The sequence below is a fragment of the Mesoplodon bidens genome (genome assembly GCF_964165515.1).
Source record: "Mesoplodon bidens genome assembly, chromosome: 2".
NCBI classification, from domain to species: Eukaryota; Metazoa; Chordata; class Mammalia; order Artiodactyla; family Ziphiidae; genus Mesoplodon; species Mesoplodon bidens.
In genome coordinates, this window is record NC_138177.1 from 182714767 (window position 1) to 182737201 (window position 22435).

The window sequence follows — 22435 nt, forward strand, 5'->3', positions numbered from 1 at the left end:
AAGGTGACTTCCAAGCTGGGGAGAGGACTGTGAAGGTCACTGGGCCCAGGCAAGGGCCACGGCCACAGGACCTGAGAGGGTCTTTCAGGAGGGTGAGCTCACGCCTGGTGTATCCTGGGGTGGACCACAAGGCCGCCCCACCATGTGAGAACCGTGGCTTCTTGGCAGCCTTGTGCTTTCTCTGTGAGGTGGCGTGGAGTCCCCTGGCAAAGGCCTGCCAGGGACAGGGACACTTCTGAACCCCGTGCTCAAAGATGCAAGGAAGGAGCTTCCCTGGTGGCACAGTGGTTGAGAGTCCGCCTGCTGATTCAGGGGACACGGGTTCGTGCCCCGGTCCGGGAAGATCCCACATGCCGCGGAGCGGCTAGGCCCGTGAGCCATGGCTGCTGAGCCTGTGCGTCCGGAGCCTGTGCTCCGCAATGGGAGAGGCCACAACAGTGAGAAGCCCGCGTACCACAAACAAAAAAAAAAGATGCAAGGAAGAAACAGACCCCGGAGCCCCGCAGTGGGAGGAAGAACGTAGAAGGATCTCCCCACTCATGTGCATACCCAGAATCAGAGAACAGCATGCCGGCCCTGCCAGCAGGAGACGATGTGCTTCATCGGGGGCGGGAGGGGGTTGTCCACCCCAGGTGTGCCGGACGCCCCACCTTGTGCCTCTGTCACCAGCGCAGGCCCCTGCCGAGCCCCTGGGTGGTCTGAGCCTTCTGGAGTTGCTTGGGGACAGAGGTTGCCTGAATGTGTCCATTAAGCAGGCTCTTTGACACACAGTCACACTGATTTGGCCTTCTTGCTGCAGTCTTCGTTGGTTTGCTCGTTCACTCAGCAAATGCTTTCTGGGCCCCGCCGTGTCTCAGGCCCTGTGCCGGCCTCAGACAGACAGCAGGGAAGACGCCGACACGAGTGAGCACACGCAGGGCCAGAGGCTTGCAGTGAGGACGCTGCCCCTGGCCGGGGCCCAGCCCGTGGGAAGGGCTCAGAAAAAGGCGGTGAGGACCTTATAGCTGTCGTCTGGTGGGGACAGCCGTGTCCACACAGCTGGTACAGGGGCCAGTGCTGCGAGCAGGGCCTGTGTCCCCTCTCCCAGTGGAGACTGGTACCCGTCGCTGCCCTTTCCCAGGCAGCGCCCGAGCTCCCTGCCTCTTCCGTAGCCTCCTCTTGGCCCTTCCGCAGGGGAATTTCGTGACCGCACACGAGGGCAATGATTTCAGGGGCTGAGCTGGTGCTGTGGGGTGAGGGGAGCCCCTGGCAGGGGTGCCTACAACTCCCCATGGTGGTCCCATCATTGGAGGCTCGGGGCTGCGTGTGCCGGCGGCGGCGGTGGTGAGACCCAGCCTGCGGCCGCTGGGAGCTAAACCCCCGGACAGCAGCTTCCCAGGTGCCCAGCCCAGCATCCCTGGGGTCGGGGTCTGCAGGTGGAGCTGCACTTGGGGGACACAGCTGCCTGCGGGGCTGGGGACTCCTGGACACCACCACGCACAGAGCCCCTCGCCACGCCACGCCGAAGGGCCCCAGTAGTTGGAGGATGTCTTAATTGCCTTCAGGATTGTCCCACGATCCCTCTTGTCTCCTGTTATGAGGACCGGAGAGGCTGTGCTGCATGGCTTCCTAATTAAGAAGGTCTGCGTCCCTCAGGCTCACAGGAAGTTGTTATATCACCACTGGGAACCCTCTTCGCACCAGACGTTCGTTAATTACAAAAAGGACAAGCTCTTGATTTTACTGAGGGTGGAACTTAGTCACTCACCCTCCCTGCCAAGTTCCAAATGTGTGTTCTGGAAGCACAGAAAATGCAAAATGGAAAACATTTGGTTTGCACTGACGGGAGCCCGGAAGACAGCGTTGGCAGGAAGCGTGGTGGGGGGAGAGGGGGAGAAGATGCACATCGGAGGCCCGGAGCCAGCGGGCGGGTGGGAGCCAGCGGGATGCCTGGAGCACAGAGGGGCCGGCCTGGGACCCCACCCCCACCCCCATGTCCCTGGGGCTGTGTGACGTTCCAAAGGCCCGGCTGCCTTAAGGTGACCCCCGGGGCCATTCGCCCTCCTCCCAGGGCAGTGGCTCTGGGTCGGCAGACGGGAGCGCACTTGGCCTCTAAGGCCATTCGTGATGAGAGTAGTTCACGGGCGTGCACGTGCGCGCGCACACACACGCGGTGTGACGGCCGTGCACGGAGAGCGGCCCGCGCTGGCACTGCAGGAACGCTTTGCCACGTCACCTCCTTGAGAACCCCATTTTACAGGCGGGAGGACCTGGCCCTGGGGAGGTGGGCAGCGTCTCTTAAGGCCACACAGCAGGTCCCCGTGACCCTGTGGTCCTCACCACCCCTCCACTGTCCCTTCCACCAGGCAGGTAAACGGGGGTCACCATGCCTTGAGCGGCCTGTGGGCCCCTTTGCTGCCACCTCTCCGTTTTCATACCCACAGGAGGCCTCCCAAGGCTGGAGCAAGGGTTGCCCAGAGCCACTTGCGGGGTGGGGGCGTCGTGAGCCCTCCTCCCTGCCAACAGCTTCAGGCACTTGAGGGGAAATGTGGTTTCCCATGGAGGAGCTTTGTCCTTCTCCCCGTCACCGCCAACCCCCATTAAAAACAGCAACAGCCAACAATTTATGTATTTATTTACTTTGCCGGATGGAGGGGGACGGGCTGCGAGGAGGTGAGGAGGCGGCCGCTGGGCCGTGGGCGGGGCCGCGTGCGGGGAGCCATCTGTCTCCTTCTGTCAGCTCCGTGCCCAGCAGGGAAGTGGTGGCCCCTCTTAGTCACTGGGCCAGGAGAGCTGTTTATCAGAGCTCGTGGCCCTGGGGAGGCCGAGTGTCCACCGGCCAGCAGGGCAGGGCGCCCACCTCCACAGAGAACAGAGAGGCTGCTCTGCTCACCTCTGGCTCTGTTTCCCCCTGGGGTGGCGGCCAGGGCCTGTCTTCATAAACGTGTGCCCTCGCTGGGCACCTTCCAGGGCAGGCCGGTGAGGAGGGCCGTCAGCATTTGGGGCGGCAGCACCGAATCCTCAGAGCCTGGAACGCGCAGCCCAGGCCGCCGTCCCCAGAGGCGAGAAGAGGGATGAGCCCTCGTCTGGCTCCTTCCCCCCAGGCCTGGCAAATGGCTTGGCCATGCTCTCCAGCTGGCCAGCTGCCTGTACATCCATCATCAGGCCGCGTGAGGTCTGTCCGAGGGCAGCTCCTGGCTGATGAGTTAGCTGCAGAATGTTGACCGTCAGAGACTCAGGGCAGCAGCTCTGAGGCCCAGTGCTGGGCGCGGGCCCCTCCCTCCACTGAGCAGAGCCTAGAATGTACCCTGTCTTGTACCTGCACCTTGGCCTCGGCCCCTCCTCAGGTCATGCTTTGAGAGAAGAATCCAGAGCCTTTGGTGCACCCGTTCTGGACACGTGGTGGCCTGTTGGCTGCCGAGGGGGTGAGTAGCTGCAGTCGTCTGGGGTGACCCGGTAGAGGGCTGGGCTCGTCACAGCTGCACATCAGGGCCTGGTGGGACAAGGGGAGGCAGGCGAGGCGCCCACTCTGTGCGGGCATGACCCGGAAGTGGACACCCCGCCCGCTGCCCCAGAAGCGGCCCTGATGAGGACCCAACATGGTCCTCCCCTGGCTTCTAGATGCTGTGCGTCCCCAAGATGTTCACCCCTCACTCCCAGAGCTTATGACCTAGAGAGGGCTTTCCTCGTGAGTGTGCGGAGAGCATGGGGGTCGTGGCCCCAAATGTGATGGAAGGGCCGGCATTCTTGTTCGTGTGTGTGGAGATCCGGAGGACGCTCGGGCAGCCGCATGTGGCCCACTGGCACTCACAGGACCTGGCAGAAGAGGAAGGCGCAGCGCCGGTCTGCTGTTCGCCTCTAGTGCCCAGGCAGCTCCTCGGGGAGGCGCCTGGCTCCAAGGCTGGGACGGGAACGCATCCCTGCCCCGGCTTGTCCCCTCCCGGAAGGAGAAGAACCACGGGGGCTGGGCCGCTGCAGGCCCAGGGGGCTCCAGGCTCATTCTGGAGGGTCACCAGGGTGACACGGGAGGGCCACTGCGTGCCCTGCTGCCCACCGACAGGCCCGCCCCGAGAGCCCGTCAGCACAGGCTGGTCTGGAGGGCGGCGGCAGCTCAAACCGAGGCTCTGCCACTTAGCGGCTGTCGCTTGGGCCGCTCGCTCAGCCTCTGCCCCGCGTCCTCATCGGTGGGAGGGGAGCGTGACAGCTCTGGACCCCTCCTGGGTTGTTACACAGACTTTCATGGGCTGGCTGGTGCCCGCACGCCTTCCCAGGAACCCTCCCCAGGGCCTGGCCCTCGAGACCATCTTGCTCCGCTCTCCTTTGCCTTTGGTCCCTGCCATTGTCACGTTCTTAGTGCTGCGTCGGCTACCTCTTTTCCCGTGTGTTGTCAGCCAGCGGGTCAGCTCCCCAAGGCAGGGCCCCGCAGGGGGTGGTCTGTGTGCTTGTGGGGAGTGCACGCATCCAGGCACGGGCGCCGTGGCAGGGAAAGTGCCTGGTTTAATTCAGTGAGCATCACTCCCGCCCTGGGGCCCCTGCCTCATGTGCCCGGATTTGGGTGGGGCACCGCCCCGCTGAGCCTTCCCTTTGACTTTCTGTAAACTAGGATGGTACTTGTACCTCTGGGGTGCTTTTCAGATAAAATTATACGCCGTACACTTCCCCTGCTTAAAATGTACAATCTGGGCTTCCCTGGTGGCGCAGTCATTAAGAATCCGCCTGCCAATGCAGGGGACACGGGTTTGAGCCCTGGTCCAGGAAGATCCCTCACGCCACGGAGCAACTAAGCCCGTGCGCCACAACTACTGAGCCTGCGCTCTAGAGCCCGCGAGCCACAACTACTGAAGCCCACGAGCCACAACTACTGAAGCCCGTACTCCTAGAGCCCGTGCTCCGCAACAAGAGAAGCCACCACAATGAGAAGCCCACGTGCCGCAACGAGGAGTGGCCCCCACTCACCACAACTAGAGAAGGCCCGCACGCAACAATGAAGACCCAACGTGGCCAAAAATAAATACACAAATAAATTATTTAAAAAGAAAAAACAAGAAAGAAATGTTTGCATTTCTTTAAAAAAAAAAAAACCAAAAGACACAGCGCACTGCCAGTCTTCATCCCTCCCCCAACCCCTGGCCACCACTAATCTGTGTTCTCTGTCGAGTTGCCTGTTCTGGACGTTTGTGTAACTGGGCTCACACGTGAGGTGGGCCTTTGTGCCCGGCTTCTTTCTCCCAGGGCTGGCGGCCAGCTCTGAGGGCGTGCCACAAGCTGACCTCAGGAGAGGGTGGGCAGCACTTCCCATTCGGCCACCCCCAAGATGGGAGTAAGGTTCCTTAGGAAAACGGGTCCCTGGCTAAATCATTGTGGGACAGCCCTGATTAAACACCGTTAAACAGGTTTATTTGACTTCAAGATTTTGACCTGTGTGCATCATTAGCTGGGAGAGGCTAATTAGCATTCAGGTTTCCAGCCCTGTTTGGCCACAGATCATCAAGAAGGCTTCATCCCCCTTTTGGAGCCGGGAGACAGAGACCTGGGATGCAGGAGGCCACAGAGCCCGCACTCCTGCCACAAATTTGCAGGCAGTGGTGTCAACGCAAACGGAACAGTGGTGTGTGTCCTCGAGGGGAAGAACCCAAGTGCGCAGTGTGGGCGGTGCCGAGGGGTCCATGGCCAGGTGCCCGCAGAGGGTGGGCTGCTCCCCGGGCATCTCCCGGGCCCAGCAGCCCTTCCTCAGTCCCAGTGCCAGCTCCCCCCCACCCCAGGCCCTGGCCTCACGTGGGCCATCCTTGCCTGACAGATGGGACGCCAGCTCCTGAGCTCACGCCAGCAGCTCCACGGGGCCGTTTGCCACCCTCCCTGGGTCCCCTCCCTGCTCCCTGGAGCCCCAAGAGCACTTGGCTGATGACCCTGGCACTTAGGGACCCAGTTCTCACCCGAATCCCACATCTGCTGATTTCCAAGACCACTGACGGGCTGGAGAAACAGGAAGCCCATCTCGCGAGGCCGGCCCTGGCTCCGGGGGTCTCTGCAGAGGGCCTGGTAGCCGCCCCCTCTTGGTCCTGCTGCCTTACCCAGGCCAAGCTCACACTCTCTTGCTTCTGAGAAATCGTTTTCTTTCTAATAAGCCCTTGCCTTCTTTCCCCTGCCCCCGAGACGGCAACTCCACCAGCTAGAAGGAGGGCCTGCTCCAGAGCCCCAGCAGAGAGGGGCGGGTTTTTAGAGCTGGCAGGAACCTTGGAACGTGGTCCAGACCCCCCACTACCCTCCTCCAGCTCTCCTCTCAGCCGGCCCCACCGGGCCCCGACTCCCCGGTCCCCATCTCTGGGACCCCATAGGCACTGATGGGGTCGTCTGCGAGGCAGGCAGGAAGCCCGGCTACACCCCTCCTCCCACTAAGGAAGGGCTGTGCCTTCGGGCTGCAGGTGGATGGGAGCCACAGGTCTCCTCAGCCATGCCAAGCAAGTTCCATATAGGGGAGGGGGAGAAAAAAGCCCCCACTGTTCTAGCCTGGTGGCCTTGACCTTGCATTCTTGGCCGCTTTGGCTGTCCCCCATTTGGAAGAGGGATGGAGATAGGGAGGGGCCAGGGTCCTGCTACCCAAAGTGCTCTGTGGGCAGCAGCATCGCATCACCTGGACCCGTGTTAGAAACGGGTCTCAGGACTTCCCTGGTGGTGCAGTGATGAAGAATCCGCCTGCCAGTGCAGGGGACACAGGTTCGAGCCCTGGTCCGGGAAGATCCCACATGCCGCAGAGCAACTAAGCCCGTGCGCCACAACTACGGAGCCTGCGCTCTAGAGCCTGCGAGCCACAACTACTGAGGCCACGTGCCACAACTGCTGAAGCCCATGTGCCTAGAGCCCATGCTCTGCAACAAGAGAAGCCACCGCAATGAGAAGCCCGTGCACCACAAGCAAGAGTAGACCCTGCTCGCCACAACTAAGAGAAAGCCCGCATGCAGCAACAAAGACCCAATGCAGCCAAAAATAAATAAATAAATTTATGAAAAAGAAAAAGAAAAAAAAGAAACAGGTCTCAGCCTCTGACCCCCAGACCCACCGGGTCAGAATCCACATTTACAAGATCCTCAAGCGATTCATGCATACGTGAACATTTGAGAGGCCCCCGATCTAGCACATGCTGCCTGGATGTGTGCAGAAACCTTGGGCTGGGCCCAGCAGGATGTGGACTTGTGTTCGTGGGGTGCCTTGGACAGCAGGGGCTGGAGGACTCGGGGGTCTTGCCGGCTTAGGACTGCCTGCTGAAACTGAGAACAGTTTATCTCCCTGTGCTGTTTCAAGTCAAACTAAGTAGCCTCAAATTTTATTTTTAAAAAGTCAGCCAGAGGTGAAAACAGAGCAGGCCTCCAATAAAGTGTCTTGGGGCTTCCCTGGTGGCGCAGTGGTTGAGAGTCCGCCTGCCGATGCAGGGGACGCGGGTTCGTGCCCCGGTCCGAGAAGATCCCACATGCCGCGGAGCGGCTGGGCCCGTGAGCCATGGCCGCTGAGCCTGTGCGTCCGGAGCCTGTGCTCCGCAACGGGAGAGGCCACAACAGTGAGAGGACCGTGTACCACCAAAAAAAATAATAATAATAAATAAAGTGTCTTGGAAAAGCCACCATTTCCCATGTCTGCCCCGAGACTCTTCAGACAGGGACCGGAACCACTATAAGGACCACGATCCTAGTGCTTCAGGTACCCGAACGTTCTACTGGCTCTGAGCCGCAAGGTTTGCCAGTTTACACCTGGTGACATTTAGAGAACAATTGCTGAGAAGGCTGAAGGGGAGGAACTATGTGGTGTGACCTGACATTCCATCCTCTGGCTGATCGTTCTCTCTCTTTTGCCAATACACCATTTGTCTGTAAAACCCTTGGGCCAAAAATAGCTGCTAGGGCTTGGTGTCACTGTGGATGAAGGGCAACTGCCCCATTTCTTTGGCTTTCAGACACCCTCAGAGTGTCTCAAGGCAGTGTCGTCCCAGAGGAATCGCACAGCCCTTTAAGCCCGAATCCCTGGCCCCAGACGGCGAGAGAGAACTGTGCGGTGGGACAGATGGGGCCTTGGGAAGTGACCCCTGATGCTGCCGCAGTGGACCTCTCTGGCCAGGGCCACACCACTTAGCGGCCAGGCCAGGCCACTCTCAAGAGCGCGAGGGGGCACTGTTCGCCATCCTGCTGGGTCGGCAGGCACAAGCCAGGACTGTCCTGGGCAAAATCCAGCCCTTGGCCAAGTCCCGCTGGTCACTCAGGTACCTAGCTTCTTAGGTTGCTCAGAGGAAGGAAGCAGCAGAGAAGAGGTGAGAAGGACACCCGGTGCCACTTCCTAGGCGTCTGTGCTGGCCAGGGCTCGCTGCCCACAATGTGGTCGCTCACTCCTGGTACAATAAAGCGGCCTTCTCAAGGTCACCCAGCCAGCACGGTGTTTGTCCCCACTTCCCTTCGGGGCAGAGACGGAGAGCCGCTGGCATTCCCTGGGAGCGGCGCAAACGTGGGGTCCCCCTCTTCCTTGCTCTGGCTCGTCTCTGCTTTAGGCCTCCCCTCCCGCGTTTCATCATCAACTGCATTTTCAGCTGAAGTTCATTACCAAAGTGGCGCTGGGCTCAGGATTCGGCCTGCTGTGGAAGGCGACATGGGGAGAGATGCTCGCTGTGGGCTGTCAGGAAGATGGGGCCTGGGCCGGGTTCTCTGTGCCCTTGGGGAGGGGCGGGGCGGGGCGGGGCCCCGGCTACGCTGCAGTCACAGGGTCTCTAACCTTCCTGCTTCTCTGTGTGTGGTCCGCAGCCCGAGACTGAGGACGAGAAGAAGCGCTTTGAGGAAGGCAAAGGGCGGTACCTGCAGATGAAGGCAAAACGACAGGGTCAAGCAGAGCCTCAGCCCTAGACGCCCCCTCCTACCGCTGGGGCCTGGAGCAGACCCCAGCGTCTCATCATTTAGAAGTTACCCCTTGGCCAAAAACCCAGTTCACGTTGACAGCTGGTGTTGTGTGAAGTATTTGTCTCGCAGTGTTAACCTGTGTTAACCTCTCCTGGAAACCTATACACCAAAGCTTTATTTATATCATCCCAGTGTAAATGCTACACAGTATTGTCCCGACGCCCCAAGGCATTCCCTGGAAACCCTGGGGAATACTGGGGCGCACGCTGTATGGTATGGAAAGAGCCCAGCATCACTAATAAAGCTGCTGTTTGGCTGGACCTTGGTCTGGGTGGTTGCTTGTCTTGGGCGGCTGCTCTCCCTGGGGTGTTGGGGGCTGTGGGCTCCCATGGGCGCCCCTCTTCCTCAGGGCCACCCTCCCGCCCCCCCCCACCGGGTGCCTGTACCTGCACAATACCCCAGAACCTTGGGCACAGCGGCGCCCATTTGTGTTTGCCCGACGGCTTGCTGGACAGAGAGCACCCCTTCCTTCCCACCCTCCAACCCCCTCCTGGGCCCTGGTTCCGTGTCCTGGCTCTGAGGCCCCAACCAGTGTCCCACTGGCCTTCCTGTCGATGGGGGCTGGGGTGCTTTTGTGAGGACTCAGGCAAGGAGCTGGGCAGAAAGAGCCGGGCTCAGCCAGACCAGACCACAGCTCAGCATGAGGCAGCCCTGCCCTGGGCCTGGCGTCTGCTCCCTGGAGGCAGCTGAGACACCTCGGAGCACGAGGCAGGGATCCTGCTGGAGGGAGCCTCCCCAGCTGGTACCAGGGCCCCTGTGCCCGATGTGGGAACCCCCAGCCACTCGGGCAGGGGGGTTATTGGGAAGGCTCGTGGGGTGGGGGTCCGAGGGGCAGTGTGTGTGTGTGTGTGTGTGTGTGTGCTCACGCGCGCGCGTGTGCACGTGTGTCGGCATCCCTGTCTCTGTGCACGTGTGTGCGTGCATGTGAAGTATGAGGCTGTGTGTGTGCACCTGGTCCAGCAGCCTCAGGGCAGATACGCTGCCAAGGCCACTCCAGCCCCCCAGCCCCAGCCCCACCTGAGAAAGGCCCCTCCACCAAGCACTTGCGGTCACCATCCCCTAGGAGAACGCTCCTGACCCAGGCTGGTCCCCGAAGCCTGGGGATGAGAACGGCCACCAACAACTACGGCCTCTCGCAGGGCTCCCTCGGGCCCCAACAGAGAGAACGTGGCTCCAGATGTGCAGAAACGCCCGCCAGGACCTCCAGAATCCGTCTCGGCCCCAGTCCTGGCTGATGGGGTTATTTCCTGCCTGGGAGCAGGGGGAGGGAACAGACCACAGGAGGCCATGGCAGCCCCACCCTGCCCCCCGGCCCCCTGGAGGCTGCCTCAGCCTCCCCAGCTCCACCCACACCCTGTGCCAACTTCCTGAAGGCTGTAGGCGGTGCCCTGGGCAGGGAGTGGTGCGGAGGCGAGCCAGCCCAGGCCGGCCAAAGCCTTGGTCTGAGAAACCCGCCCCAAAGTGCCTGGGCCCTGGGGTTCCCCACGGTGGCCATCGGAAGCTCATCTCCCACCTGCCCCCAGAGCCAGCTAAGCCAGCGGCAGGGGCACTAGTACAGGCGGCTGTGGTGAGCTGGGCTCGCTCGTGGAGGTGCACTTGGGGCCACAGGCGTGGGGCAGGCTGCCTTCTGCCAGCTGGGCGGCGGCCTGGCCCGTGCTCTGGATGGCTGGATTGCCTGTTTGCCTTAGAAATGCCACACTTGACTACCAGCTACCCTGTGTCAGCCTCCTACTGCTGATGCCCTATTTACAACCAGGGTCACATGGGCAGGGAGCTGGCCTGTCCAGGGAGAGCTCATCAGGGGCCCTGACCACCCAGAAGCCACACACAGGGAGCGCATGGCCCAGGACTCGCCATTCACCAGCTCTTCTTCATTGTAGAACCTTGCTATACAAACACTTCTACTTTTGTCTGAGACTGATCCTGGGGACTTCCCTGGCGGTCTAGTGGTTAAGACTCCACGCTTCCAATGCAGTGGGTGAGGGTTTGATCCCTGGTCGGGGAACTAAGATCCCACGTGCCGCGCAGCACGGCCAAAAAAAAAAAAAACCACCTGATCCCAAGACTCACTCTGGGCCCTCTAAAAGCTGCTTCTAACTCCCCAGCTGTTTCTGGGGTGTGGAGGAGATGGTGTAGGTGGGCACAGAAGCCAGGCTATGGAGTGGTACAGGCAGCACTGGCTGCATTTGGTTGAGTCCAGTCCCGAGCAGATGCCCGCCTTCCTCCGGACACAGGGCTGGGCACTCGTGGATGCTCTCAGTTGCGGGGCAGGACAGTGCCCTGCGGGGCAGCCCAGAGTGACTCCGGAGGCCTTTCGTCCGGGGTGTGTGTGGTCACTGGCTTTCTAGAAGAGGCAGGCGGGATCCTCTGACTGGATGGGAGGCCAGGATGCCAGAGGCCGCTCTCTCTTGTGACTTGGGTCTCCAGAGAACCCCATCAGGGGGACTAATGGGTTTCCCCAGCTAGCCTAGAGGTGACAGCCTGTGCCCTGCTAGGAGTGCTACGTGGAGGGCAAGCTCCTGAGGGAGGGAAGAGAGAGGGCCAGGGGTGCCAGGTCGCACGCAGGTCCTGGCCTCTCCCAGCTGCGTGGTCGTGGTCTCAGCTTCACAGAGAACACTTCGGAGCCCATTGGGGGAGGGACAACCACCCGGCAGGCAGCCCAGTGGTCCATTCACTAGCTTCCCGCGGTGGAACCCCCGCCCCACCAAGGCCCGAGGGTGAGTCTGAATCCTTAGCTGACCCAACCTCACCTCTTCCTGCCCTGGCTCCCCCCATAAACGACTCCCCAATTTCTAGAGGCCACAAGTCCTCAGGGTCCCCAAGTCCTCCTTACGCCCCGCCCCTATAGTTCACCTGAGATGTGACTTCCTTCAGGAAGGCCTCCCTGAGACCCCACCGCCGGCCCTAGGTCCCCACTGTCCATTCCTGCCCCAGGCCCCCTTGGCCTAGATCTTCCCCAGGAGGCTCGCAGCCAGCGTCGGGAGTATGGACAGACCGGGAGTATGGACAGACCCGAGTCGGCAGCGAGAGGCCCAAGCGTGATCCAGGCGTCGCGGGAGGCGCCGCCCTCCCTAGGGGGATTCGGCGCGGATGCGGAGGGCGCGCCCCCGCGGGTACGAGAGAAACGCGCGGCAGACACACAGACACACGCGGCGGGCCGCGCCTCCGAGGGGAGGGGGTGGGCGGTCCGAGGGGCGGTGTGGAGACGCCCGCGGAGGCCTGCGCCCTGCTCCGCACCCCGCCCCCGGCCGCCCGGGCGCAGCCAGCCGAGCGGCGGGATCGGAGCGCGGCGGCGGCGGCGGCGGCGGTGCGAAGGGAGGGAGAGAGGGAGGGAGAGAGGGAGGGAGGGAGGGGCGGCGAGGCCGAGACGAGAAGAGCGGAACGCGCAGGCCACGGGCAGCCGCCGCCAGGATGCCCCGGCCCGCTGGCCGCTCCGCCGCCGGCCACCCACGCGGTCCCCGGCGGCCCGCGCTCGGCCGGGGGGCGCGGGAGCCGCAGCCGGAGCCGGAGGCGGGAGCAGCGAGCTGGAGCCCCGGGCGCCCGAATGCAGGGTGAGCGCCGCCGCCCTGGCCCGGGGGCGACCGGGCAGGGGACCCCCGGCGGGAGGACTTTGGGCGGGGAGGGGCTGTCCGTGGTCGGTCGGTCACGGGGTCTGTCCGATGGCCGCGAGCTCCGCTTAAGGCGCGCACCCCTCCCCCCAACTTGGGGACCTTCACGGTAACTTCCCTGGGGTCCGCCCCTTCTTCTGAGCCTAGCAGCGCCGCCCCGGGGGGCTTGCTTTCAGGGGGCGGGGATGGCCGGTCTGTGGGTCTTGGGCCCACCCCTGCCCAGCGTAACTCGGGAGGCGTCCGGGACCGCAGTCCCGTCAGCGTTCGGCTCGCGGCCGACGCTCGGACGCGCCCTCGGGGCTGGGCAGAGCTGGGGGCCCCGCTGGGGCAGGACCGCGCGCCTGGCCGGGCGGGGGATCGGAGGACAGAGGAGCGGGGACCACGGGGGTGGGGGGCGGGCGTGGCGGAGATGTGGAGGCTACTCGCCGAGAGCTCCGCCCTGGGCGGCGGCCGAGCGGGGGCCCTGCGGGACTGATGGGTAGCAGCGCCGGCGGAGAGTAGCCTGGGGGCGGCAGCCTGAGCCCGGGAATCCTTTCAAGTTTTGGGTTCTCTTTGTTGCGCAATCGAGCCCGGGGGCCGTGCGGCCTCATTGGCCCGGGGCCGCGACGTCACGCCGGAGCCCCGCCCGCAGACCCTGCGGAGAGAGTCCGGTGGGTCCCAGGCCCGCCACACCTGCAGCCTGCACTGCGGTGTCTTGGGGTGGGGGTGGGGGCAGGGAGCGTCTCCGGGATCCAGGCGGAGGGGGAAGCCCAGTCCTGAAATGCTGCGGAGCCTGAGTGGGCTGCGGGAGAAACTTCCCAATAGGGGGCGGCAACCCTCCTGGAGTGTTGGGGTCTGGACCCTAGTGTCCCCTGCTCCCTGTGATTGAGAATGAACAGAAGGTGTCACCAGCCTGGAGGAAGGGGGTCTCCTTGTTTCCGCAGAGCCGGCCCCCTCTCACTCTGCATTTGGAGACCTTGCTCTCCACCCCACCCCGGTGACACTCCTCCCCCATCGCAGGACCACCACGCTCAGGAGTCCACAAAGCCAGCCTCCATACGTCCTCCCTGTGCTGCACTGGGCTCTGAGCCTCAGTGTTCCCATCTGCATTGTGGGGACAGTAGAACCCATCTTGCAGGGGCAGGAGACCCAGAAAGACAACCTCAGCTCAAGGAACAAAAAAATGCCAAGTTTCCGAGCATTTTAATGTTTCAGACATCAGGATTTTGATGTCAGGCGAGTGGAGTTTGGATCCTGGCTCGGGAACCTAAGAGCTTGGTTACCTCTCCTTAACCATCTGTAAAATGGGAACGATGTCAGTCCTTCAGACAAGATCCCTGGGGGTGCGAACTGAGGGGAGTGTGCCTGTTCGAAGGAGGATTGCCTCCTCCCTCTACTTGTAGGGCACATTCTCCTGCCCACAGACCTAGGGCCTTTCCCTGCAGTGAGACACTGCTTGGCTAGACTCAGGGAAGAACCGGCACCAGGAAGGGTTGTACCAGTGGCAGCCTGTGGCACCTTCCCTACCACTCTGCACCAGCAATCAACAGGTGGGCAGGGTGGGCTGGGCCGGGCGCAGGGTCACAGGAGTCAGACAGCCTGCTTGGGCTTCTGAGGGAAGGCCTCCCAATCTGACGGCCAAGGCGGCACGATGCAAGTAGAAATAGATGGCAGGCCACCAGGTGCCTGCCGAATCCGGTTTTCTATTTGATAATGTAAGCCTCTGGCCCACAGCAGCATGCAGACTCTGCCCACTCTGGACCCCTGGTAGGCTGCCAGACACCCCACCTGGCTGTGTGTAGCCCTGTGGCCTCATTACCCTCCAAGCTGGGCTGGAGGTTCTGGCTGGGGTGACTGTGCGTCTGCCTGCAGGTCTGAGGCTCATGCACACCTCTGAGCTCAGTGTCTTTTTTTTTTTTTTTTTTTTTTTTTTGTGGTACGCGGGCCTCTCACTGTTGTGGCCTCTCCCGTTGCGGAGCACAGGCTCCGGATGCGCAGGCCCAGCGGCCATGGCTCACGGGCCCAGCCGCTCCGCGGCATATGGGATCCTCCCAGACCGGGGCACGAACCCGTATCCCCTGCATCGGCAGGCGGACTCTCAACCACTGCGCCACCAGGGAGGCCCTGAGCTCAGTGTCTTGAAGAGACAGCATAGCTCAGTGAGCAGGGAGGTCTTTGGTACAGACATCTACGTGGCAAGCATTTATTGAGCACTTACTGTGTGCCTGGCTCCATTGTAAGCGCTTTCCCTGGCATCGCTTCCCGGCTACCCACACACTTCTCGAGGTAGATACCATCATGTCTACGTACAGATGAGAAAACTGAGGCCCAGCTGAGTCACGTGACTGGCTGGGGAGCTAAAGCTGGAGTCTAACAGCCCTTCACCCCACACCGAGTGGCCTCTGTATGCTGAAGTCAAGGAGGCTTGCTGGACACCAGAACGGCTGGTGGAGGGTTCAGCGGGGCCACCTCACCTCCCACTCTGGGGCTGGGGTGGGGAAGTGGAGGCAGCTTTGCGAGCAGAAGCCTAATGTTTGGGAAGGAAGTTCCCCGGCCCCAGAAGTCCCCCAGCCCCCACTAAAAGGCCCTTAGTGGGCACTGGTGTGGTCCAGATTAGACTCCTCCTGTGGGTCAGGGGTCTGGGCAGGCCCACCGCAGGGGCGCAGAGATGAATGAGACCCATCAGGACTCAAGAGATCCTTCGGTGTCCATGGGGCTCAGGCCGCACCCTGCACGAGACAAGCAGGGGAGCCTGGCAGCGGGCCGGGAGGTGTCACTTCCCCTGTCCTGAGCGCCAGGGGCCTGCGATGGCCTGTCCACCCCAAGCTGGAAACAGTCCCTGAAGGATCACGTGGCTGGGTCTGGTTCAGTGGTGCCCATAAGTGTTGGGGGCAGCAAATTTGCAGCCAATGAGATTACACAGGCTAGAGGGTGAGAAGGCCCAAGTGTAGGCAGCATGCACAGTAGACCTGCACTTAGCACTGCACTTGTCCCCCACGCCACCTGCTCCAGGCTGTGGCCAGAGGGGCCTGCTGTGGGGGGCCTCATATCAAAGGGGCCGGCCAGCGCTCTGCGCAGGGACGCGCCGAGCTGGGAAGGGGGCCTCACCGCCTGGCCCACTGGCAGGATGGGGCGGCTCCCCAACACGTGCCTCCTGCCCCGCGTCCTAGGTCCCTCGTTCCTGCCTATCCACAGGCTGTCCTTGGGGGCAGGTTCTGGTCCCTGGACCAGCTACAGTCCTATGCTGCCCACGGCAACCAGAGCAGCCACCGTGTGTGAGACCGGGCCGGCCCCAGGTGTTAGAGATGTGGCGTCTGTCCACCCCAGCCTCCCCCTGGAGGAAGGAGCCTCATCGTCCCCATCTCAGAGTAGGACGTGGTTGCAGGGACTTTGCTGGGGTCACATGGCGAGTACGCTAGAGCTTAGTGTGCCCCCCAGCCCGGGGTACTGCCAGGGCCTGCCAGGTGTGCACGGCCAAGGAAGGCCTGCTAGGGGCTGAGCTGGGTAAAGCAGGCCACCCTTTCCCAAGGTGGGCACAAGAGTGGTCCCCAGAGCATCCCTTCCTCACAGGGGAGGTTCAGGGGGCTTATCCTCCAGGCATGTCCTCATTGGCCAAAGGAAGTGGGACCAACGAAAGTGAGGGCCCCCAACATGCACTGGGGGAGCCTCGTGTGGGCTGCGTGAGGATTTGGGGAGTTTGATGGTGAGATGGCTGGTTCTGGGACAGGACCAGGTACACACACGGCACAGCACCCACCTGGGCCCGGCCTGGCGGCTTCCCTGAGGATGCAGGCGGCCTGGAAGGAAGCCTAGATGCCGCACCTTGACCAGGAGTAGGTGGAAGTGAGGGGATGTGCACTTATTGAGCACCCCTGTATACACCCCCTGGGAGCCAGGAGGTTCCATAGAGAGGAGAGGAGGGCGAAGCAGCCCCTCCCAAGCCAGGACCAGACAGGCAATGGAGCATGAGGGGACCCCCTCTATCTCGCACTCCCAAGAGCCCCAAGAGCTGCACTGCCGGAGCCCAAGGGAGAGTCACTGAGAGCTCCTTGGCTCCCCCCAAACCCACTGCAGATGCTCACGGTCCCTGGTGTCCCCAGGCCACCGCGTGTGAGGGCTGCTACTCTGAGCTGAGGCCTGGCTGGAGGAGGATGTCCCAGCCGCCGGCCAGCTCCCGTCTGCACCATGAGTGATGAGTGGCGGCTGCCTGGCAGCGCGGTGGGCTGGCTGGCCTGCGGAGGCCTCTCCCTGCTGGCCAACGCGTGGGGCATCCTCAGCGTGGGGGCCAAGCAGAAGAAGTGGAAGCCCCTGGAGTTCCTGCTGTGCACGCTCGCGGCCACCCACATGCTCAACGTGGCCGTGCCCATCGCCACCTATGCCGTGGTGCAGCTGCGGCGCCAGCGCCCCGACTACGACTGGAACGAGGGCCTCTGCAAGGTCTTCGTCTCCACCTTCTACACGCTCACCCTGGCCACCTGCTTCTCCGTCACCTCCCTCTCCTACCACCGCATGTGGATGGTCCGCTGGCCCGTCAACTACCGGTGAGTTCCTGGGCATGTGCCCGTGTGCACCTGAACACCTGGTGTCCTTGGAGAGGGGGACGTGGGTGCCTGAGCGTGCAGGTACCCTCGGTGTGGGGACAGGGTCCCTGTGCGGTGTGCCGCCCCCATGTTGTGCTGGGGTTGCAGGGGCGGGCGCGTGTAGGTGTACGTGGGTGCGTACAGTGTCCGGTGCAGAAGGGCTCGGTGAGAAGGACACGTGACGATGTGCTGACTGCGGGGCTGGGGCAGTTGAGGACCCTCTGCCGGTCCCCAGGGACCTGTGGAGAGACCCTGTGACGCCAGGTCCCTCTGTCCTGCCCCCACCCCATGCCAGGCTAAGCAACGCCAAGAAGCAGGCGGTGCACACGGTCATGGGCATCTGGATGGTGTCCTTCATCCTGTCGGCGCTGCCTGCCGTCGGCTGGCATGACACGAGCGAGCGCTTCTACACCCACGGCTGCCACTTCATCGTGGCTGAGATTGGCCTGGGCTTCGGCGTCTGCTTCCTGCTGCTGGTGGGCGGCAGCATGGCCATGGGCATGGTCTGCACGGCCATCGCCCTCTTCCAGACACTGGCGGTGCGGGTGGGGCGCCGGGCTGACCGCCACGCCTTCACCGTGCCCACCATCGTGGTGGAGGACGCGCAGGGCAAGCGCCGCTCCTCCATCGACGGCTCCGAGCCCGCCAGGACCTCGCTGCAGATCACCGGCCTGGTGGCCACCATCGTCGTCATATACGACTGCCTCATGGGCTTCCCTGTGCTGGTGGGTGAGCCTGGCGGGTGGTAGGAGCCTGGCCGGGGGACATGGGCTCTGGGACAGCCCTGGGGCTGGGCGTGCTCCAGGCATTAGGTGGTTGAATCCTCACACCCGATCTTTTCAGGAGGCATCCTCATCATCCCCATTTTACAGAGGTGGAAACTGAACTTCAGAGAGGTCAAATGACCCACCTAGAGTCAGGGCATCCATGGTGGGATCTGAACCCATGTCAGGTGGCTGCAGAGACCAGGGTCTTTTGTCACACGGCAGGGGACTTTCCTGACCTGAGACCCATTTGATGCAGAGGGTATGGAAGGTGGGGTGACATGCCCCAGGCTTCCTGGTGGGTCCAGGTCCCAGGATGGACAGAGGGGGGATTTAGTGTGGCAGAACTGGCTTTGATCCTGAATCGGGAGGCAGGGCAGGCCTTGAATGTGTGCTGGGGAGTTGGACTTGATCTCAGGAGCTGAGGAAGGTCAAGGTGAGGGCTGCTCTGAAGACCCTGCCAGCAAGGGTCCAAGGTCCACCGAGGCTGCCTGGGGTCCTGTCTGTGAGGCTATGCCCCAGGCCTAGCCCAAGAATGATGTCTGGACTCAAAGACAAGCCCTCCCACTGATAGGGCTCCAGCCCTGCCCCTGAAGGCTATGGAGCTGGACAGGGAAGGGTCTAGGGGCAAGGACCAGATGGAGGCTTCATCCTAGCAGCTGGGCAGGGAGTCATTGCAGGAACCAAGCTCCAGAAGGTGACAGGTGGTGTGGCAGCCTCATAGTCAGGGGTGACCTTCTGGCCCACCCTCAGTGGGCCAGGTACGCCCCAGGTAGAGTCCTCCTGTGTGCAGTGGGGCCTGGTGTCCCCAGTCCCTTGCCGATAGACGGAAGATGCGTGTGTGAAATTGCAGAGCCAGACGGGAACGGCAGTGGAGGAAGGGCCCCCCAGCTTCTCTTCAGGGCTGTTTGTGGAACCCACTCCATGCTGCGGGCCTGGTACGGTGTCTGGAATCTTTACCTCACCCTGTGGGGTGTTCTTGGCCCATTTCACAGATGAGGAAACTGAGCCCCAGAGAGGTTTAGCATCTTTCTGAGGGTCACACAGCTCGCATGGAAGAACCAACATGATGTCTGCATCATGCCCACTTCTGCTCTGAAAGAGGAATAATTATGTCACTCAGTGGGGGAATGAACTCTCCTGGGAGCAGAAGAATGAGGCGTCCCTAGGCAGTGACCCAAAGGCCACCTGGTTGGATCCTCTGACCCCCAGAAACTACTTTGATTCTAGACCTCTGGGGTCTGAGGTCTAGACCCTCAGAGTAGGGGCAGGGCCAAGGAAGCTACTAGCCATGGAGCAGCGGGGATGGTAGAAAGGTCCCTGAACTGGGAGACTTGAGACCTGGCTCTGAAAAAGGGGATGGTAATCCATGCCTCCTCCTCCTTGGGCAGTCACGGGTGAAATGAGGGAGGCCATGCCCAGTGCTACCCGGTGCACTGTGAAGGGCTCTGCACACACGGGGCTGTGACTGTGCATCTTGCACCAGCGGCTGTCGGTGGGCAGGGCCTTCTCCCCTCACACTCTGTCTCTTTCCTGCCCAAAACCCCAGAGCTTTGTCCGTCTCCTCCTCCCCCTCTATCTCCGCCTCCCCCTACTCCGGCAGGTGGGCCATCAGACCTGCCCCACAGGTGGGAGAACTGAGGCCAGGAAGGGAAGCGGGGTGATGGGGGTCCTGCCGGGTGCCAGGCCCAGCCCTGTGCCCACAGGTGGTGAGCTTCAGCAGCCTGTGGGCTGACGCCTCGGCGCCCTGGATGGCACTGTGTGTGCTGTGGTGCTCAGTGACCCAGGCCCTGCTGCTGCCCGTATTCCTCTGGGCCTGCGACCGCTACCGCGCTGACCTCAAGGCTGTCTGGGAGAAGTGCGTGGCCCTCATGGCCGACGATGAGGACTCGGATGACGGTGAGGATGGTCTGAGAATGCCCCCCAGGGAGAGTGGCGCCTGGGTAAGGTCGCTGGGGGTCCCCGGGATAACAGCTGTCAGCGCCCCCATGTTCTACCCCAAAGGTTCTTGAACCCCTAAAGGAAGGACCCAAGCCTGGTGTCCCACGGGGCATTCCCCTGTATGGCTTGGCCGCCCCCAGGGTTCCAGTTAATCAGACATTCTGGTTAACAGAGTGGCTGTGGGCTCCAGCCTGAATGTGTTTCGTGGAGCTTCCAACCTTAGGGGTCCTGGCGAACTGCCCCCGGGCTCCTGTAGACCAGTCCTGTCTCCCTGCCAGCAGTAATAATGTGGCCCTGGGCTGAGCCCTTGCCACCTGCCAGGCAGTGTCAGTTCCTTGTGTCTATTTAGTTCTCACCCCCGTAGAGGAGGAAGCTGGCTCAGGGTCTGTGCCTTCCCCCGTCCCTCAACTAAAAGGTGGCAGAGTCAGGATCTGCATAGAGGACCCCGCCCTTCTCCTTTTCTGTTAACCAGCCCACCAGCCCTGCGTGTGTCTCTGGGGGTCCCTGGGACCCATTCCTGGATGCCCCCAAGTTTCCACGGCCCTAAGCTTCTGCCCCGCCCTGCAGAAACCAGCCTGGAAGGTGGCACCCCCCCAGACCTAGTGTTGGACCGCTCCCTGGACTACAGCTATGGGGGTGACTTTGTGGCCCTGGACAGGACGGCCAAGTATGAGCTCTCTGCCCTGGAGGGGGACCTGCCCCACTTCCACCCTCTGCGGCCCTTGCAGGAGGACAAGATGCAGTACCTGCAGGTAGGGACAGCCAGGGCTGGAGATGCAAATATGCTTCTCCAAGGCCTTTCCTCTCTGAGCCCATCTCACGCCTGCCACAGCCCCTGGGGCTGGCTTTCATCCTCCCAAGACGGGCTGGCCCCAGGTCACAGAGCCTGTGCAGGTGGACCCATGGGCGGCACCCCAGCCCCTGTGCCCAAGTTCGCTGGTGCTCTAGGAGGATGGTCCATTCGGTGCCTGTGTTGTTTCCTTGGGGCTCAGCACCCTACTCAAGGGGACTTCTCCCCAGCTGACCCAAGCTACAGATGACAACACTGAGGTTTGGAGAGATTGTCACTTGCCCCAAATCTCACAGCTCCAAACCAGGGTGCCCTGGACCAGGCCTGGTCCCTGACCTCAGGTGGCCCTGCCCGGTGAGGGGAGGCTAGGTCCCCCTTTTCCAGGAGGGCAGGCCGGGTTAATCCCTTGGTCCTGACAGGTCCCGCCCACGCGACGCTTCTCCCACGACGACACGGACTTGTGGGCCGCCGTTCCGCTGCCCACGTTCCTACCGCGCTGGGGCTCTGGCGAGGACCTGGCCGCCCTGGTGCTGCCCGGCGGGCCCGACCGGCGCCGCGGCGGCCTGCTGGCGGAGGACGCGCCCCCCTTCCGCCCGCGCCGTCGCTCGGCCGAGAGCCTGCTGTCGCTGCGCCCCCCGGCCCTGGACGACGGCCCGCGCCTCGCCCCCGGCTCGCCCCCCGGCAGCCCGCGCCGCCGCGCCGGGCCCGGCGCCCGCTGCGCCTCGGCCTCGCTGCTGCCCGACGCCTTCGCGCTGACCGCCTTCGAGCGGGAGCCGCAGGCCCTGCGCCGCCAGCCCGCCTCGCCGGGGCCCTTCCCCGTCCGCGCCCTTCCCCGCGACGGCGCCCAGCCCAGCGGGGACGCGGCGCCCCCTGGCGGCGGCGGCGCGCAACGGAGCCCCGGGCCGCGCCCGGCCGCACACGCGCATCCCAGGACCCTGCGGACCGGCCTGAGCGCGTCGTGGGGCGAACCCGGGGGTCTGCGCGCGGCGGGCGGCGGCGGCGGCAGCACCAGCAGCTTCTTGAGCTCGCCCTCGGAGTCGTCGGGCTACGTCACACTGCACTCGGACTCGATAGGTTCAGCGTCTTAGGGCCCGCCGGCGCCTCCCCAAGTCTCCAGGCGGGCCGGGCCACCCACGGGGCCAAAGCACCAAAGATGCCATTCTAACCCGGCCCAGGCTCGGGGCAGGCTACGCTGACACCGCCGGCGGCGCCTGGACTTGCCCTAGCCCTGACTGGGCGGCGGCTGTGTGCCGCCCCGGAAGCGGCCATTGCCTGGAGGGGCAACGCCCACCCTGGACGACCACACTGGGCACGGACCAGCCTCTGGGCAGGGCATCTCTGGGCAGAGTGAGGCTGGGGCTTGGGAAAAGGCGGGCTCCGCACGGGGCAGCTGGCTACCGCCGGACGGAACAAAGCCCAGCCCTGCAGGAGCCACCAGACTGCACCCGGCTTCCCACTCTGCCCCGTAATTGTCACACCTCAGCAGGTGGGGTACAGAGGGTCTGTAAGCACAGGGGTCTTCAGAGCCCAAGCCAAGTTCTCTGAGCAGGGCTCCCTGCTGACTTGTTCTGCCTTGGTTTCCGCATGTGACGAGCAGGTGACCATGTTAGGTCTCAGGACTGTCTGGACAAGTCTGGTCTGTGTGCCCCTGGCCGCCACTGAGGGGACAGAGAGTAAGAGTAGTGGAGGACCCTCCATGGGCCCTTGTGGGGCTCAGTTTTCAGGGGCCTGGCGTGGCCCCCAAGCCTGAGGCCTCCCACACTCAGTGCCCCTGGCCCCCTTGAGAACTCTCCTCAGCCGAGCTAAAAGCACACCACTTTGGCACCATCACCGTTGGCACACACCCGCCTTGGCCGCTGTT

General features: G+C 62.9%; 2 protein-coding genes across 2 annotated transcripts in view; both read left to right on the plus strand.

Annotated features, from left to right (window-relative positions):
- ACOT7 (acyl-CoA thioesterase 7) overlaps nt 1-9156 on the plus strand; it is a gene marked incomplete at its 5' end in the record, with an annotated part of 92147 nt that extends 82991 nt beyond the window's left edge. Inside the window, one exon of the mRNA XM_081225407.1 lies at nt 8760-9156. Coding sequence (XP_081081533.1) covers nt 8760-8858 — 99 coding nt within the window. The 3' untranslated portion in view covers nt 8859-9156. The remainder of the gene's footprint in view (nt 1-8759) is intronic.
- Nucleotides 9157-12372: 3216 nt separating this feature from the next.
- GPR153 (G protein-coupled receptor 153) lies at nt 12373-22100 on the plus strand. Its single transcript, XM_081224011.1, has 6 exons — nt 12373-12463; nt 16600-17040; nt 17375-17804; nt 19550-19742; nt 20352-20536; nt 20994-22100. The coding sequence occupies exons 2-6, from the start codon at nt 16685-16687 to the stop codon at nt 21660-21662; spliced, it is 1833 nt and encodes a 610-aa protein (XP_081080137.1). The 5' UTR covers nt 12373-12463; nt 16600-16684; the 3' UTR covers nt 21663-22100.
- The last annotated feature ends 335 nt before the right edge of the window (nt 22101-22435 follow it).

Bases quoted from the DNA above. Each gene is read 5' to 3' on its own strand.
- GPR153 (XM_081224011.1), top strand. From the start codon at position 16,685: ATGAGTGATGAGTGGCGGCTGCCTGGCAGCGCGGTGGGCTGGCTGGCC. The intron at 17,041-17,374 runs GTGAGTTCCTGG...ACCCCATGCCAG, and splicing joins CGCTGGCCCGTCAACTACCG to GCTAAGCAACGCCAAGAAGC. The intron at 20,537-20,993 runs GTAGGGACAGCC...TGGTCCTGACAG, and splicing joins ACAAGATGCAGTACCTGCAG to GTCCCGCCCACGCGACGCTT.